General features: G+C 33.2%; 4 protein-coding genes across 5 annotated transcripts; 1 reads left to right on the top strand and 3 right to left on the bottom strand.

Annotated features, from left to right (window-relative positions):
* Window positions 1-765, bottom strand: LOC119370479 (hydroxyproline-rich glycoprotein family protein). The gene has a single exon (XM_089716037.1). It carries the CDS (start codon window positions 592-594, stop codon window positions 136-138), a length of 459 nt encoding a protein of 152 aa, XP_089572163.1. The 5' UTR covers window positions 595-765; the 3' UTR covers window positions 1-135.
* A 5,397-nt stretch (window positions 766-6,162) lies between these two features.
* On the bottom strand, window positions 6,163-6,996 carry LOC105634052 (uncharacterized). Its single transcript, XM_012216819.4, has one exon. The coding sequence runs from the start codon at window positions 6,803-6,805 to the stop codon at window positions 6,398-6,400; it is 408 nt and encodes a 135-aa protein (XP_012072209.1). The 5' UTR covers window positions 6,806-6,996; the 3' UTR covers window positions 6,163-6,397.
* Window positions 6,997-8,500: 1,504 nt separating this feature from the next.
* On the bottom strand, window positions 8,501-10,540 carry LOC105634051 (Chaperone DnaJ-domain superfamily protein). 2 transcript variants are annotated; one of them, XM_020679249.3, is made up of 5 exons: window positions 10,151-10,540; window positions 9,937-10,024; window positions 9,765-9,850; window positions 9,592-9,648; window positions 8,501-8,857 (listed from the first exon to the last, which is right to left on the bottom strand). In XM_020679249.3, exons 1-5 carry the CDS (start codon window positions 10,250-10,252, stop codon window positions 8,627-8,629), a joined length of 564 nt encoding a protein of 187 aa, XP_020534908.1. In that variant the 5' UTR covers window positions 10,253-10,540; the 3' UTR covers window positions 8,501-8,626. The 2 variants fall into 2 exon arrangements, with proteins under 2 accessions (XP_020534908.1, XP_012072208.1); XM_012216818.4 differs by having other exon boundaries at window positions 9,765-9,835; window positions 10,151-10,538.
* Window positions 10,541-10,552: 12 nt separating this feature from the next.
* On the top strand, window positions 10,553-11,825 carry LOC105634269 (uncharacterized). The gene is made up of 2 exons (XM_089716412.1): window positions 10,553-10,637; window positions 11,161-11,825. Exons 1-2 carry the CDS (start codon window positions 10,553-10,555, stop codon window positions 11,823-11,825), a joined length of 750 nt encoding a protein of 249 aa, XP_089572538.1.
* Window positions 11,826-13,896: the final 2,071 nt, after the last annotated feature.

Below are 13,896 nucleotides of genomic sequence, written 5' to 3'. Positions count from 1 at the left end.
TTTTTCCTCAACTGCAACAGATCAAATATATTAAGCTACAAACTTTGTCATAACAAGAATATAATACATGTAAATATTCAATTAAAAGCCCTCTAAAAGACTAAAATTGCACCAAAATTTTCACTTACATTATAATTAAAGAAAAACCGAAAACAAAAGAGAAAGCAAGAATACATGAGCCATGGCAATCAAGAAAGTCGACCTTGTAGCAACGGCGGCCGGAGAAACATCAGTTTTGTGAGGAGGCTTTCTGTAGTAAAATGGAAAATAAGGCAAGATAGGGTCAGGAGGAGGTTGACCAAAGTAGTTGTTACCAAAAGACGGTGGAGGGTAGTAATTATTATATGGGAAATTGTTGTTATTATTATTGCCAGTCGGTGAAGGGTAGTTTCCGGCCGGTGGTGGGTATGACCCTGACTGTGACGATGGAGATGGCTGGGTTGTGCCGGTGGCAGTTCCTGTTCCGGTGGGCGGAGGATAACAGGGATATGGGCAAGTGTCATCGGACATGGTCATGGTTGGAAGATGGAGGAGAAGTATAGAGGTGAAGAAGAAGAAGTTGGGAAGAATTAGGGCGAAGTTATTAGTAGACATTTCTGCAATTTGAGAGAAAGAAAGGGAGAGGAAGAAGAAGAAAAGAAAGGGAGAGAGAGAGCGGGTGGGTGATGTTAATGAATGTTTATCACTTAGCTATTATGAGTGTTTAATTAGAGGGTGTCATGACCCACAAAAAAGAAAAAGATTTATAGACCTAAAATGGAATAAAGGATTGAAATTGAAGTTATGGCTATAAAATCCTAGCTATATATATATATATATATATATATATATATATATATATATATATATATATATATATATATATATATATTTGTGTATATTATTGCTATCAGAATATGATAATTCGATATTTATAAATTACTTTCCTAGAAACCTATTTTATTCCCTTAAAGGAAAAATTTTTTAATTAAAATGGAATTCTTATTATAAACTTTTTAATCTTAATGTGAATAAATTGTAGTTTACAAAACTAGAGAAATCTCAGTATGACTAAGAAAAAAAAAAGTATTGGACATCAGAAACAACTGAGTAACAATCAATTCTCTGTTTTTTTTTTTTCTTGGATCGATTTGATTACGAGGAGAAAAGTTCATGAGATGTGAAATTAAGAATAGAAAATTAAGATTGATTTGAAAACAATAGTACTAATTGCTCTCCAACTAGAATCCACTTTGGATCATCAAGTTTGGAAGGTTGTACTTATTTTTCATAATCCATGTGATCATTAAAATAACTTAGGATTAGTTATATTAATCAATTTAACTTAATTTGCTTTCACTTAATTAACTAGCTTACTGATGACATATATAGTTTTTGAACATAATTTGATCCAATTACAGACAGAAGACGTGTACTCTCAATTCAAAAGATTAATGATTAATGATTATAAAAAGACAAATTAAGACGTGATTAAGGGACAAACTTTTAATAATTATAGTTATGGCGTATTGATTTTAACTTAGTGATGATGTCTCAGTTTAAGGTGTTAGTAGGTAGGCATATGCATGGTTTTGGTCTCCTTTCTTTTCCCATTAGTTACTTCTAGGAACAAATATGAATCTCGATGAAACAAATTTAGAAATATTAATTTTTTTATTATTGTTTTTGGATTTCTTTGTATATAATGAGCGACAAAAAAATGTCTATCGTTGATTATATATATAATCTCGATTGGAATTTAAATTTATAATCCCACAATATTGAAGAAATTATTTGACTAGTACCATTAATTAAAGTTTAATGCTCGATGAAATCATTTTCTTTAATTTTATACAAATTAGAAAACTGTCAAATTTAACAAGTGAGGGAGGAATAGATCGATAGATATGAAATAGTTCCTGCTATAATTGAAATTTGTGTAGTTGCTTTGGATCTTGACAAATCATGCTTTTGAACATTCAATAGCACCTTGAATCTTGAACAACTCAATTAATTCTCTCCTTTTGAGTGCATATGAATAACAGATCCAGGGCAGATGGGATGGGGCCTGTGCCTCAGAGAATTAGAGCACGTAGCTACTAACCACGGTGTGGGGAACTTATTCCAATTCAATAAAAAAAAAAAAGAAGAGGGGTTAGTAGTTACAGATATTTAATTATATTTCGAATCTTTGTTTCTTCACTCCTTTTGCGCGTTGATAACTAGAATGAAAAAATGGAAAATGCCAATGCATCAAAAATCTTATTGGAAATGTCCATATTCAGTTCATCCTTCAGAACCATATCATATCCCGGATATAATGAAATAGGATGAATTAAGATGATATTTTAAAAATAACTAATTATCTTGTCAATTTTTTTTTTTTTTGCTCGCCACTTATAGTTGGATAGCTGAAAATTTTCCAAATTCCATAAAGGAGCCGAATGAAACCAATATTTCATGTTCAGTTTTTAAAAAAAGTGAGACATCGATTCAATTCAAGTACAAGATACTATCATTATTTCCTAAATAATTAGACATCCAACCCATAATCACAAAGGCCCAATTGCAAGAGCCAAGCTCTACAAACTGAGCTACATCTACATATCTTCTTGTGCTTCTTTTATTTATTTTGAGGAGGAGAGAGTTCAGCCTTACAATAAAAAATTTAATACCAGTTGATGATCTCTATTAGTTCTCTACTTACAAGCTTTGTGATGAGAAGCCATGTTCCACAAAATCAAGAAAGTTGGTACCTTTTTTTACCCCTTTTATACATTTTAGGGCTGAATTTAATTTTACTCATCTCAATTATTAATTATTAAACTGTGCATCTTCTTGTAATTAAAGGATATATGACGTGGAGGCCAATAATTGGAAGAGACATGTGGAAAAAGATACTAAGTTAAGCGTCCAATTTGCTGGCTTATTATTTTTGCTGACTTTTCAATCCTCAAAACAAACCGATTCCTTACGCAACAAAAATGTTAAAAGCATCACTACAAAAGTGACAAATTTGAGTGAATTTGACGTCTATGCTTAAATCCTCACTCACTAAATTTATTAATTTAAATTTAATTTTGATTCGTCGAATTCGAGTTCTTCCGATCCCAAAAATAATTTGATATTTTATAATATCAAATATCATGTCCATAGTTTTTTTTTTTTCCTTCTTGAGTTTCAAAAAAAAAAAAAAAAAAAACTTTGCAATGTTGAATATTTCATTTGCAATAAAAGAAATTAAAAATTCAAATATGAAGTGGTCTTTTTGCTTAAGTTGGCATGAGCTGGTGATGATATGAATGGTTTGGTGGAGTCTTTTTCTGAGTTTCAGAGTGTCGGTGGATTGAAAGAGAGTTGTAGTTTTTTTCGACAAGGACTTTTTTTTGACTTGTAGTAGTTGTTGTAACTAACAACGATTCCACTTTCCATTCAAGAATTAAACTGTTTTATATATCTGCAATGGTTCATGAACCTTAATTTAGTTTACAAAAAATTGAATTATTTAGTTAAAGAATTATGCTATTTTGGAGCTTTTGTTTTAGGGATTTGCCTACAAAAAATTTGGACCATTTAGTAATTTTAGAAGAATAGAATGGTGAATATATAAATAACGTATCTTTTTTTAAAAACAAATAAATAATATAAAGTGGACTATTTGTACGATGATAATAGATAATATAGTTATCTTTTTTGCTTTACTTACATTTGCAAGTGATAGAGATAGACTAACAAATTTTTTTAGTCTCTTTTTCTTTGTTTCAAAAAGATCATCTATGAAGAAAAGAGGTGAATAATATCAGGATTTTTCCAAGGCTAAATCTTTTTCAATTCAGGATTTTTGAACTTTAGCTAACCTTTAACACAATATTCCTCATAATTGAATTATTTTTGGATATCCTTTGTTATTGTATTGCCTTTTAGTCCAACAGCACAGGCTGTTATTGTCAAGGTCTTTACTGCCTTTTTCTTTATCTTATTTTCTACATATTGACTGGCTTTCCAATTGACATTTTCATTATTTTGAAAAAAAAAAAAAAAAATATTATTGTTGGTGAAATTTGAAATCGGGTCTTATCAATTTTATCTTTTATTTTCATATATCATAAATTTCCAGGAGAAAGATGCATAGATCGGTTACTTACCCTTTATTTCACTTATTATATTTGTCAAATTGACACTAAAAAACAATTAAAATTTCTTACTTTCATCAAATATAAATTTATTTTGCTATATGAAAATTTAATTTCAATTACTCAGCAGTTTTCTTTTCGGTCGAAATGGCGATTTTTCAATCTTATCTACAGAACGGTAATATATAGTTAATGCTGTGGAAAGTACTAACTAACTTTAACATTTTATTAATTTCAGTGACAAAAGGGTCATTACCCTTTCAGTGTGAACGGCAAAACAAGTTGTTGTAATGATAATGAAGTTTCCTCCTTAGTGCTTCAATCTACAGACAAAATTAGGTCATCCCAAGTCTTTATTGGATTGATATTGTTTAAGCAAGTCAATAGGAAATTCATTTAGTTTTTTCAAAATTGCATTTTTATTCACACATAAAGAAAACTGCTTCTAAATTAAATTCGCTGAACAATATCAATTATTAAGAAAATTACATATTTAAGCGTTAAACTTATTAAGTTTTATCCATCAAGATCTTAACTTTTTATTTATCGTTTGTAACTTTGACTCAGGTAAAAAAATTAACCCCTAAATTAACAGAGAGTAAATAGTAAATTTAAATAAAACGAACATTTAATTTTAACAAAACATAAGTTTAGAGACTTCTTTTGATAAAACTAAAAGTTTAAAACTTAGCTTTTGCTGTTATATTTTCTGTTACTTCCATCACCGGATTGAAATACGTCATTATACTCTCCCAACCATTAATTAAATAAAAATTTAATTTCAATAAAAATAAAAATTGAAGAGTAAATAAAAATGTAAAGACTCAATGGATAAAATTCAAATAAATTCAATAGCTAAACACATGTTTTTCCCCATCATTAATAATGCATGATAAAGTAGTTGCCATAAATACCATTGAAAGATTGTGAAAGAAAGCAATTTTAGAGAAATGATGCTTCAATGAAAGCCTAGTTGCCTAAGCTAAAGGGGGCAACATTGGCTTTGTAAATTGACCACGCATCAAACAGCCCCAATTGGCCCTTTCTGAAATTTAATCTTTCGCACGCAACCAAGAGTCACTGTAATTAGCAGAGCGATTAACTCTAACACTGCAATAATTGATGGGATTAAGAGATGCTTAGTGGAATTTAAGCACTACAAGCTGCCAAAATTTCTTTGATGACTCATGAAGCACATGAACTGAACCCCATAGTGATAAATCATCATGGGTCCTACAATTTGGTGAAACCCAAGTTGATCTCTAGAAAATGTACGATTCTGACACTTCCGGATAATAGAACAACTACTTTCTCTCCTTTATTCTGTTTCACTTCTACTTGAGGATTCTTCGGGTGCTTAAAAAGCTCTTACATTCGACACGTGTCACATAAATCCATACTTTTTTAGGTTTAAAATAAAAAAATATATATATTTTTTTATTTTCCCCTGTTCATGGGTAATTTCCAGTTTTTATTTTTTCTTTTGTTGTTGGTTGCGTTGGCTATATTGTAGTGTTTATCTAATGTTCTTAATTAGAACATGCAGTTTCACATCAAAAAAAAAAAATAATAATAATAATAATATTAAAATCATTATCTTGATATAGAAATGAAAGGTTCACCGTTGATGGCTATTAATCATAGACAAATAGACAAATTAATTTAACACATCAAGACAAGGCCTCCAATAAAAATTTAATTAACCCATTATTCTAAAAATGCGAACTGTATAAGCTTGCCTATGCATAGGATATCACTAACTCATATAGTGATGAAATTTTTAATCAATAAGGAAATGGAAATGCAACCATAAATCAACACAATAAATATATACAAACACACCATTTTTGAATGTTTCCTTTGTCCTAATTTAATTATTTATGATTACAATTTTTTAATTAAATTTGAACTTGCAATTTCATAATCCGGATGCCAAACTCGATTTGTTTATTTTTGGGTTTTATGAACATTTAATTTTCCTCAAACCAAAATTGGTAACAGAATAGCAAATAGAGGAGATGGGAAAGAATACAAACATAAAACAGAGAAGAACAGAGAATATGAGCTTATTACATATATAATAATATCAGATTGATTATGAACAGAAAATACTATGAGGTAGTAATAGGGAAAGAAAGAAAGGACTATAAATTTATTGGACAAATGAGAGATGAACCAAAGTACCAAATTAACAATTAGATCCTAATTGAAAAGCTTCACCTTTGGACACAAAAATTCTCCTGTATTTAGAATCTTGATATCTGTTGCAGTTGTTCGTCACAACCTTAAAGCCCAAATCTTAACAAAAATACTAGAAACCCAAATCCGATCGAAACTGCCGGCGTCGGCGTAGCTCGTCCACCGCGGCTAAAATCATTGACAACAGGGTACAAGTTCCCCGGTGGACCAGTGATGTATATAAAATTAGATGGAGGCGGAGGGCAGTTGTTACTTGATGGCGGTTTCTTAGGAGGCGGTGGTGGCAACGCCGGCGGAGGAGGACATGGTGGTGGTGGTGATGGTGGTGGAGGAGGATCTGAAGTACATGGGGCACACTTCTCATCCGTTGGTCCACCAGCACCAGGCACAGTGGTTTCATCAAGCTTTCTTGAATCCGAGCCGCCTTGAATTGGCGAAACAATATAAATCAAAAGAAAAACATTTAGCAACATAAAAGAAGCTAACGATCTCATCTTTAAAATTCTTGAAACTAGAGAATTAACTTGCAGCAGAGATCAAAGATTTGAATTGAAATATAATATAGTTTGGTGGAGCGTTCTTGAAAGGGAAGGGTATGAGCAAAGCGATTGTATGTTACGTTATTAGGTTCATGTTAGAAAGACTGTGATGGGCTTAAATGGATGATTATTCTTATTTTATTTATATATAATTTTTGGGAAAGGAAGAATATGCAGTGTGAGAAAGTTCTTACAATATGACTTAATTTCATCGTACGCCAGGGTGTGATGGCTTCTTTCATAAGGTTGCATGTGGACGGTCCAAATTTGGCTCCCTACCCATATTAATCAAAAACCATTAATTTAATTATCCGTTAGAGTTACACGCGTATGATTTCATTTCCTCAATCATATAGTATTTATTAAGGTTTAATATTTTGAAGACCACAAACAAAGATATATTCTTTAAATTTGTCGAAACAGAAAAATATTTATAATTGTTATAGATGAATAAATTATTTAATATAAATACAATTTTAAAGAGTGTTCCATGACTAAGCACATAATATTATAATACAATGATATGAAAGTGACCTTATTATTGAATTAATTATATGGTTGAAAGTGAAAAGAAGTAGAATAACTAATGTACTATAGGGGAATTGTATTCGTATAGTATAGGTTTGGTAGGAAGACGGAATTTTAGACAGCCATGTTATGCATAAAAATTATACTTTTGCATGCACATGAAAATGAACATGATCATGATCTTTTCATTGAAATTATAAAAGGCATGGACATGGCACTAGCACATGATATTATTGCACAAGAATGATTGGTGGAAGGTAGCTAACCGTTGAAAATTGATAGTTGTAAAGTCAATCGAAATCGACTTAATTACTGTACATTTATAATACTCCCCCGTTGTATACATAGACTTAGTTAAATTTTTATATAGATTAAAGCTGAAAATTACAAGTGTCAAATAGAAAAAAACCATGGGCTAAATATTTAATTTATGTGATATAATTGAGACATGACTGATGACTGGTAATACTCCCAAGAGATAAACCAATTGCAATTCGCAATTTGTTCCGGATGGGGCAAGCAAACTTCCCCATAGTGCCATGCATATCCTTAAATGCCTATAAGTTTTTGTCTTCATAATCAAATTGGGCCAAACAAAAAATTTTTGGTCAAAACTAGATAAATACTAACAGACAGCAAAAAATTTTAAAACAAACCGAAGGATAAACATCTCTTAGACTGTAATGTAAAGAGTCTAGAATACAAAGGAGAATTATAGCGCCTGATTCTACAAAAAAAAAAATAAATAAATAAATTATTAATTTATTAAGGAAGAGTAATGAGTGAATGAGAAGGTACTGATAACCACCGACCCAATTTTTTAAATTTTGACGCATCTTCTACCCTTTTTCTTCTCGTTTTCTAGTTACATGATTAAGCATTTCGTTCTTGGAACTTTCCTTTCTACCACTAAATTAATCCCCGCAATTTCTCAATCATTGATGAAAGGTAAAGTTTTAAGTGTTCTCTAATTAAACTGCACACGTCATAATAATATTTTGAAAATAAATTTAATAATCTCTAATATAGGCCCAACATTGGCCCATTCCCAGGCCTAATTTTATGGTCAACGCAATAATCCAAACAAATCAAGTCCAAGAACCATAAACATTGACAACTGTGTTCCAAAAAAAATCTTGGTCAACTGTAATCATTTTCATACACATCCATATTCTTCTTACATCGAAATCCTGAACCACAAAACTCAATCTCCATTATGGTGAAATTACTCATTTATAGCTCATCTTCTCACCATCCCATATTATTTGCAATGGCTGCTTGCTCCGCACATCCCCAACTTCCTACACCAAAATGAGAGCCATTGCTATCCATCATCCCGTTTGGATCCCATCGGGCCCTTTTAGAGTGGCCAGCAGGATCATCAAGAATGGAAGATCCATGGTGTGAAACTGATGATTCAAATCCTTGTGACATTTCCATCAACATTCTCTGTAGTTCTTCCATGCTGTAGTTCTTATCCTGCACATATATTAAAAATGGTTTACATAATTAACAACCAAAATGGAAGAGGCCAAGGGAACCTTGATCCAGAACTAAAAGTTATAACATTTCACGTCGAGAAATTACAAAAACAACATAAGTTATTTCATAATCTAATATACTTGGATGCATGATCTTGTTTCTATTAAATAATTTGGTCTAATGTCTAATGTCTAATTGTAAAGAGAGCAGTTTTGGAAATGCTGAATTTTCAGGTTAATCCTCTTAAGATAGGATAGTTTATGATCTTACGAAATAATGAAAATCTGAAATTAACGCATAAAAATTACACTAGTAGAAAAAACATATGGATATTTTGTGAATGCATAATCTCAGGCAAAGCCCGAATCCAATCAGTTACGCCCGTAATTTATCCTGTACCTTTACATCTTATACACCAAATTGCAGAGAGATGATTGAAGATAGACGAAAGCCGGCATCTTTATGTGTCAACCGTAATGTCAAATTTCTATAATTTTCCCTTTTGATATCTGAATCAATAACATAAATTTCTCAAGCACCATAGAACATTTTAGACAACTCCCAAATTTTCTATTTTTTAATAAAAATGATGTGGTGAGTTATAGAATCCGTTCCTTCTCAATTTCCCATGTAACAATGGCTAGAAGAGTCCTATCCGAAGTTGAATTCTATCTTTATGTGAAAAATGATAATTACAAGGAAAAGATAGAAAATGTAAATCTGAAGCTTACCTTTCTCTTGTCCTGTGCCATAAGAGACAGCAGTTCTTGCATAAAATCATAGAAACCCTGAAACAAGCAAAGCATCAAATCCAACAAGTTAGCAAAACAAACAAGTTAAAGCGTATTCAAGAAAACATCAGAATAGAAGCCTGTAACTGTAAAGGGGAGAAAAAATTTGTCACCTCATCTTCTTCCTCTTCAGGGCCATATAGTCCTATATCATACAATGACCTCTTCTTCTGGTCTGACAACACTGTTGCGAACAGAACTTCAATCACTTAATTAGAAATGTCAATTATTAACACTCACTATCTATAAAGAACGAAGACCCATTTGAAATCCTAAAAATCTTACCTGAATACGCCTCTTGAATTTGTTGGAATTTACGTTTGGCTTCACATAACAAAGAAGGGGTTCTTGTCCATCTATCAGGATGCCATTGCTGCAACATGACAAAACAAGTCAAATTCACATCGGATATTCACACCATTTTGCAACCTCCAAACTGAAAGGAAAGAAAGTAACAATTAAAGAAGCAAAAACCATATCGCATTCATCAAACTCTTACCATAGCGAGTCTTCGATATGCACGTTTTATATCTTCAATGGAAGACTCCATACTCACACCAAGAACGCTATAATAAGATGTCGACTCCTCCTTCTCCATCATTAATTATCTCCGTATAAATCTGAAGATATTGAGATTGAAATCCCTTTAAAACTTCATATCCTTGTCCTTCTGGTAGTTGAGACAGAAAAAAAGGTGCGCGCTATAGTGGTTAGACATTGATGGTTTGGAGGAGGTTTTATACAGCGAAGAAGTGAAAGTATCCGACGAAAGAGATGATGATGATTGTTGGTTATCTGGAAAGTTCAGGAATAAAACTTTTTCTAAGGGAGAGAGATATTTTGGTGGCTGTGGTAGATATTTTGCTCGTTTGGAGAGTTCTCGGCGTTTGACGGGTTTTATATGGTGGCAGAATTGGAGGTGGAGGTGGGACAGTCAGTTTTTGTGGACGTTGATAGAATCTCTGGGAAAGACGTCGAATTAACACGTGTGTCTGACGTGGCAAAACGGGAACCTCAAATTTCTTTTAACGGCCTGTCGTTCATGTCACGGCATGTCGCCTTCTGAGTTCTTAGAATTTTGTTGTTATTTCTCCATCTAAAGTGATTTTTTTTTTCTTTTTTTAAACTGCTCCATATTCTACTGCCCGAATCTCCGTCCTTCAGTGCAAATGTATTTAATGGGATTGAACTCAAAAATTCTTTCCACCTATCCGATCTACGTTGCTAACTGATCAAAGTCATCTTTCAATAGGATGGTATATATCCTTGCAGCTGTAGTATCATTCCTGTTGATTTTTCCACTCATTTTAGCATTCTCCAAAAAACGATGTCGTTCTCTAATCCCCTTTAGAAATTCAGTGGAATTATGAGCAAGTCGCCTTGTTATTTTATTTTGCATTCTCGTTTAGAAATTATAAACTTTGTAAATGGTGTGAGATTTATCTTAGTTTTATTTAGATCGTAACAAATTAAGTCATTTCATTAGTCCATGCTTTTATTGAGTTAAAGCAACTTTGGCAAGAAGGGGACTGGAGCTTGATACAGGATGCGATTACTGTGGTAACGCTGAAACATTAGTCCATGCTCTTGTTGAGTGTCCACGAGTGAGCTTTTGTTGGCAGTTTTTTGGTATTCAGCTTACTACTGGGAATTTTCCGACTTTCTTGCAACTGTTGGAACATTTACACAAGCTGTGGGAGAATGAATTTTTTGAAAGTTTTGTTATGGGACTATGGAGTGTTTGGTCAACCCGTAATGAGCTGAAATGGAATCAAGTGGAAGAAGGACCTTATCATGTAGTTACTCGCGCCAGAAGTATGCTCGCATCTTGGAAGAAAGCCCAGCTGAATCCGTCAGGCTCAGGTACAGGTACAGATGCTCCTGCAGATAATCAATGGTTTCCACCACCTGTTGGTACTTTTAAAATCAATTTTGATGCAACTCTTCTCCCCTCTGTTGGCCATGGAGCCGTTGGTGCTGTAATTTCAAATTGCAACAGCAGGTTTGTATCAGCAGCAACGTCTTCATTACAAGATTGTTCTTCTCCAGCAGTAGCAGAAGCTCAGACGCTAAGAACGGTGTTGTCTTGGTTGCTATCGAGCTACTCCAACCTGAATATTCAGATTGAGACCGATTTTCTGCAGGTTTACTGTGCTATGAGGAATTCTGCCTAAGATTGGTCTGAGTTTGGAGTAGTTATTTTTTAATTTAAGCTACTTTTAGTCCAATTGCCAAATGTCACCTTGGTTTGGATAAGAAGACAAACAAATAATATAGCTCATGTATTGGCTAAATCTGTTCCTCACGTGGCTTGTTTTCGAACTTGGGATATTGTTCCCACTTGTATTGCTCATTTTTTCTCTTAATAATAAATAACCAATATTAAATGTCAAAAAAAAAAAGTCATTTCATCATTCATTAATCCATTTTTAATTGTTAATTTATATAAATGTGGGCACATATATGATTAAGCATTCTATAAAAAAACAATTGACTAATGGAGTTGTTCCCTTATTTTATTTTTTATTTTAAAATTATATAGTTGAAATTTAGACTTAATAAAAATAAAAAATTCATACACTGGAATCCAACTAGTTCGGGCTTAAGATTGTTTTAAAATTAATTTGGCTCCATTTATCTCCATAATTCATAAAAAAAAAAAGTCTTGTAATACAATCACAGAAAGTTGCCATTTCATTTGAATTCGAAGAAATTCTGGAGCCAACAACAATCATTTCAATTCTAAACTGAATGTATAGCTTCACAGAGGTGGAATCGTTGGACCTTCACCTCCCATTCTCATTTTCGGACTTGTATAAGCTTTCAAGCTTCTAAATTAATCTTCCTCTTCATTCTAATTAAGTCTCCCAACACGAGCTTCTGTAGGTTCAACGGAAAGAATGGTTAATCCACCAACAGTTTCAGCCGTCAACTATAGCAATATACCTCTCCGCCAAACATTATAGGGCTTTGGTGGCTGCACTGCAACACGAGGAGAATATTGAGGATAACTCTCTTGTACCAAGTCAAACTAGTTAGTTTCTGATATTTGATTTTGTTTAACTGTAAATAGTTTAGATATGATTTGGAGATTTTCTATATTTCAAATGTAATCTGTAAACTCTATAAGTATGTATCTTGCTTCCTTGAATAATACAACAAAAACATTTACACAAGCAATCTGATCCTTTTATGGTATCAGAGCCCAAAATACTCAAACGAGTTTTTTTTCTTTAGATCCTACAATGGCTACAACTCCTCAAGTTGCTTCTACAACAATTCCTGTTAATTCCGAAAATACTCTGATTACCATCAATGCTGCCACTCAGCTTCCACTTAAATTAACCACCCTTAACTATCCCTCATGGCGTGCTCAATTTTATGCCCTTTTAATTGGTCTTGACCTCACTGGCTACATTGATGGCACGTTGCCATGTCCACCCTCCATCCTCACCAATGGCGAAACCGTTTCCGTCAATCCTGCTTATGCTCTTTGGTTTCGTCAAGATAATCTTCTTCTTCATGCTATTTTCGCTTCTGTTTCTGAATCACTGGTTACTCTTATTTCTTCGTCAAAAACATCAGCTGAGGCTTGGAATAAGCTAGCCTTACGCTTTGCGAATAAGTCCCGTTCTCGAGTCATGCATCTCAAAGAAAGACTCTCACAGCCTCGTGGCACCAAATCTGTTTTTGATTACCTTCAATCTCTTAAATCCACTGCTGATGAGCTTGCTCTCATTGATAAGCCTTTATCTGATGATGATCTCACCATTCACATTCTAAATGGTGTTGGATCCGAATTTCGAGAACTAACCACTGCCATTCGAGCACGAGAAACACCCATTGTTTTTGAAGAACTACATGAAAAACTCCTGGACTTTGAACATGTTCTTAAAAAAGAAAATTCCCCTGAAATTTCCATTCAAGCCAATGCTACAAGACGCAACTACCAGACCCGAAAATCCTTTCAAAACAATGGCAACAGCTTCAATCTATATAGAGGACAATCCTCTCGTTCTTCTCAACCACGCAACAATGGAGAATTGCAAATTCAATGTCAATACTGTGATCGGTTTGGTCATTCGGCCAAAGACTGCTTCAAGATAAAAAAACGATCAACTCCAAATCCAACTGCTAATGCCACAATGACCTCGAATCCTAGCTCCTCCCCCTGGCTTCTTGATTCTGCAGCTTCCCATCATGTCACAAGTGATCTTGGTAACTTGTCTGTTCATTCCGAATACA

This window comes from Jatropha curcas, chromosome 11, assembly GCF_041381405.1.
Source record: "Jatropha curcas cultivar XTBG-Jc1 chromosome 11, XTBG_Jcur_1.0, whole genome shotgun sequence".
NCBI classification, from domain to species: domain Eukaryota; kingdom Viridiplantae; phylum Streptophyta; class Magnoliopsida; order Malpighiales; family Euphorbiaceae; genus Jatropha; species Jatropha curcas.
Note: the sequence above shows the minus strand (reverse complement) of the source record. Positions and strands in the feature narration are given on the sequence as shown.

Bases quoted from the DNA above. Each gene is read 5' to 3' on its own strand.
- LOC105634052 (XM_012216819.4), bottom strand. From the start codon at position 6,805: ATGAGATCGTTAGCTTCTTTTATGTTGCTAAATGTTTTTCTTTTGATT.
- LOC119370479 (XM_089716037.1), bottom strand. From the start codon at position 594: ATGTCTACTAATAACTTCGCCCTAATTCTTCCCAACTTCTTCTTCTTC.
- LOC105634269 (XM_089716412.1), top strand. From the start codon at position 10,553: ATGGTGGCAGAATTGGAGGTGGAGGTGGGACAGTCAGTTTTTGTGGAC. The intron at 10,638-11,160 runs GTGTGTCTGACG...ATTGAGTTAAAG, and splicing joins GAAAGACGTCGAATTAACAC to CAACTTTGGCAAGAAGGGGA.
- LOC105634051 (XM_020679249.3), bottom strand. From the start codon at position 10,252: ATGATGGAGAAGGAGGAGTCGACATCTTATTATAGCGTTCTTGGTGTG. The intron at 9,851-9,936 runs GTAAGATTTTTA...AAGTGATTGAAG, and splicing joins AATTCAAGAGGCGTATTCAG to TTCTGTTCGCAACAGTGTTG. The intron at 8,858-9,591 runs GTAAGCTTCAGA...ATATATGTGCAG, and splicing joins TGGCACAGGACAAGAGAAAG to GATAAGAACTACAGCATGGA.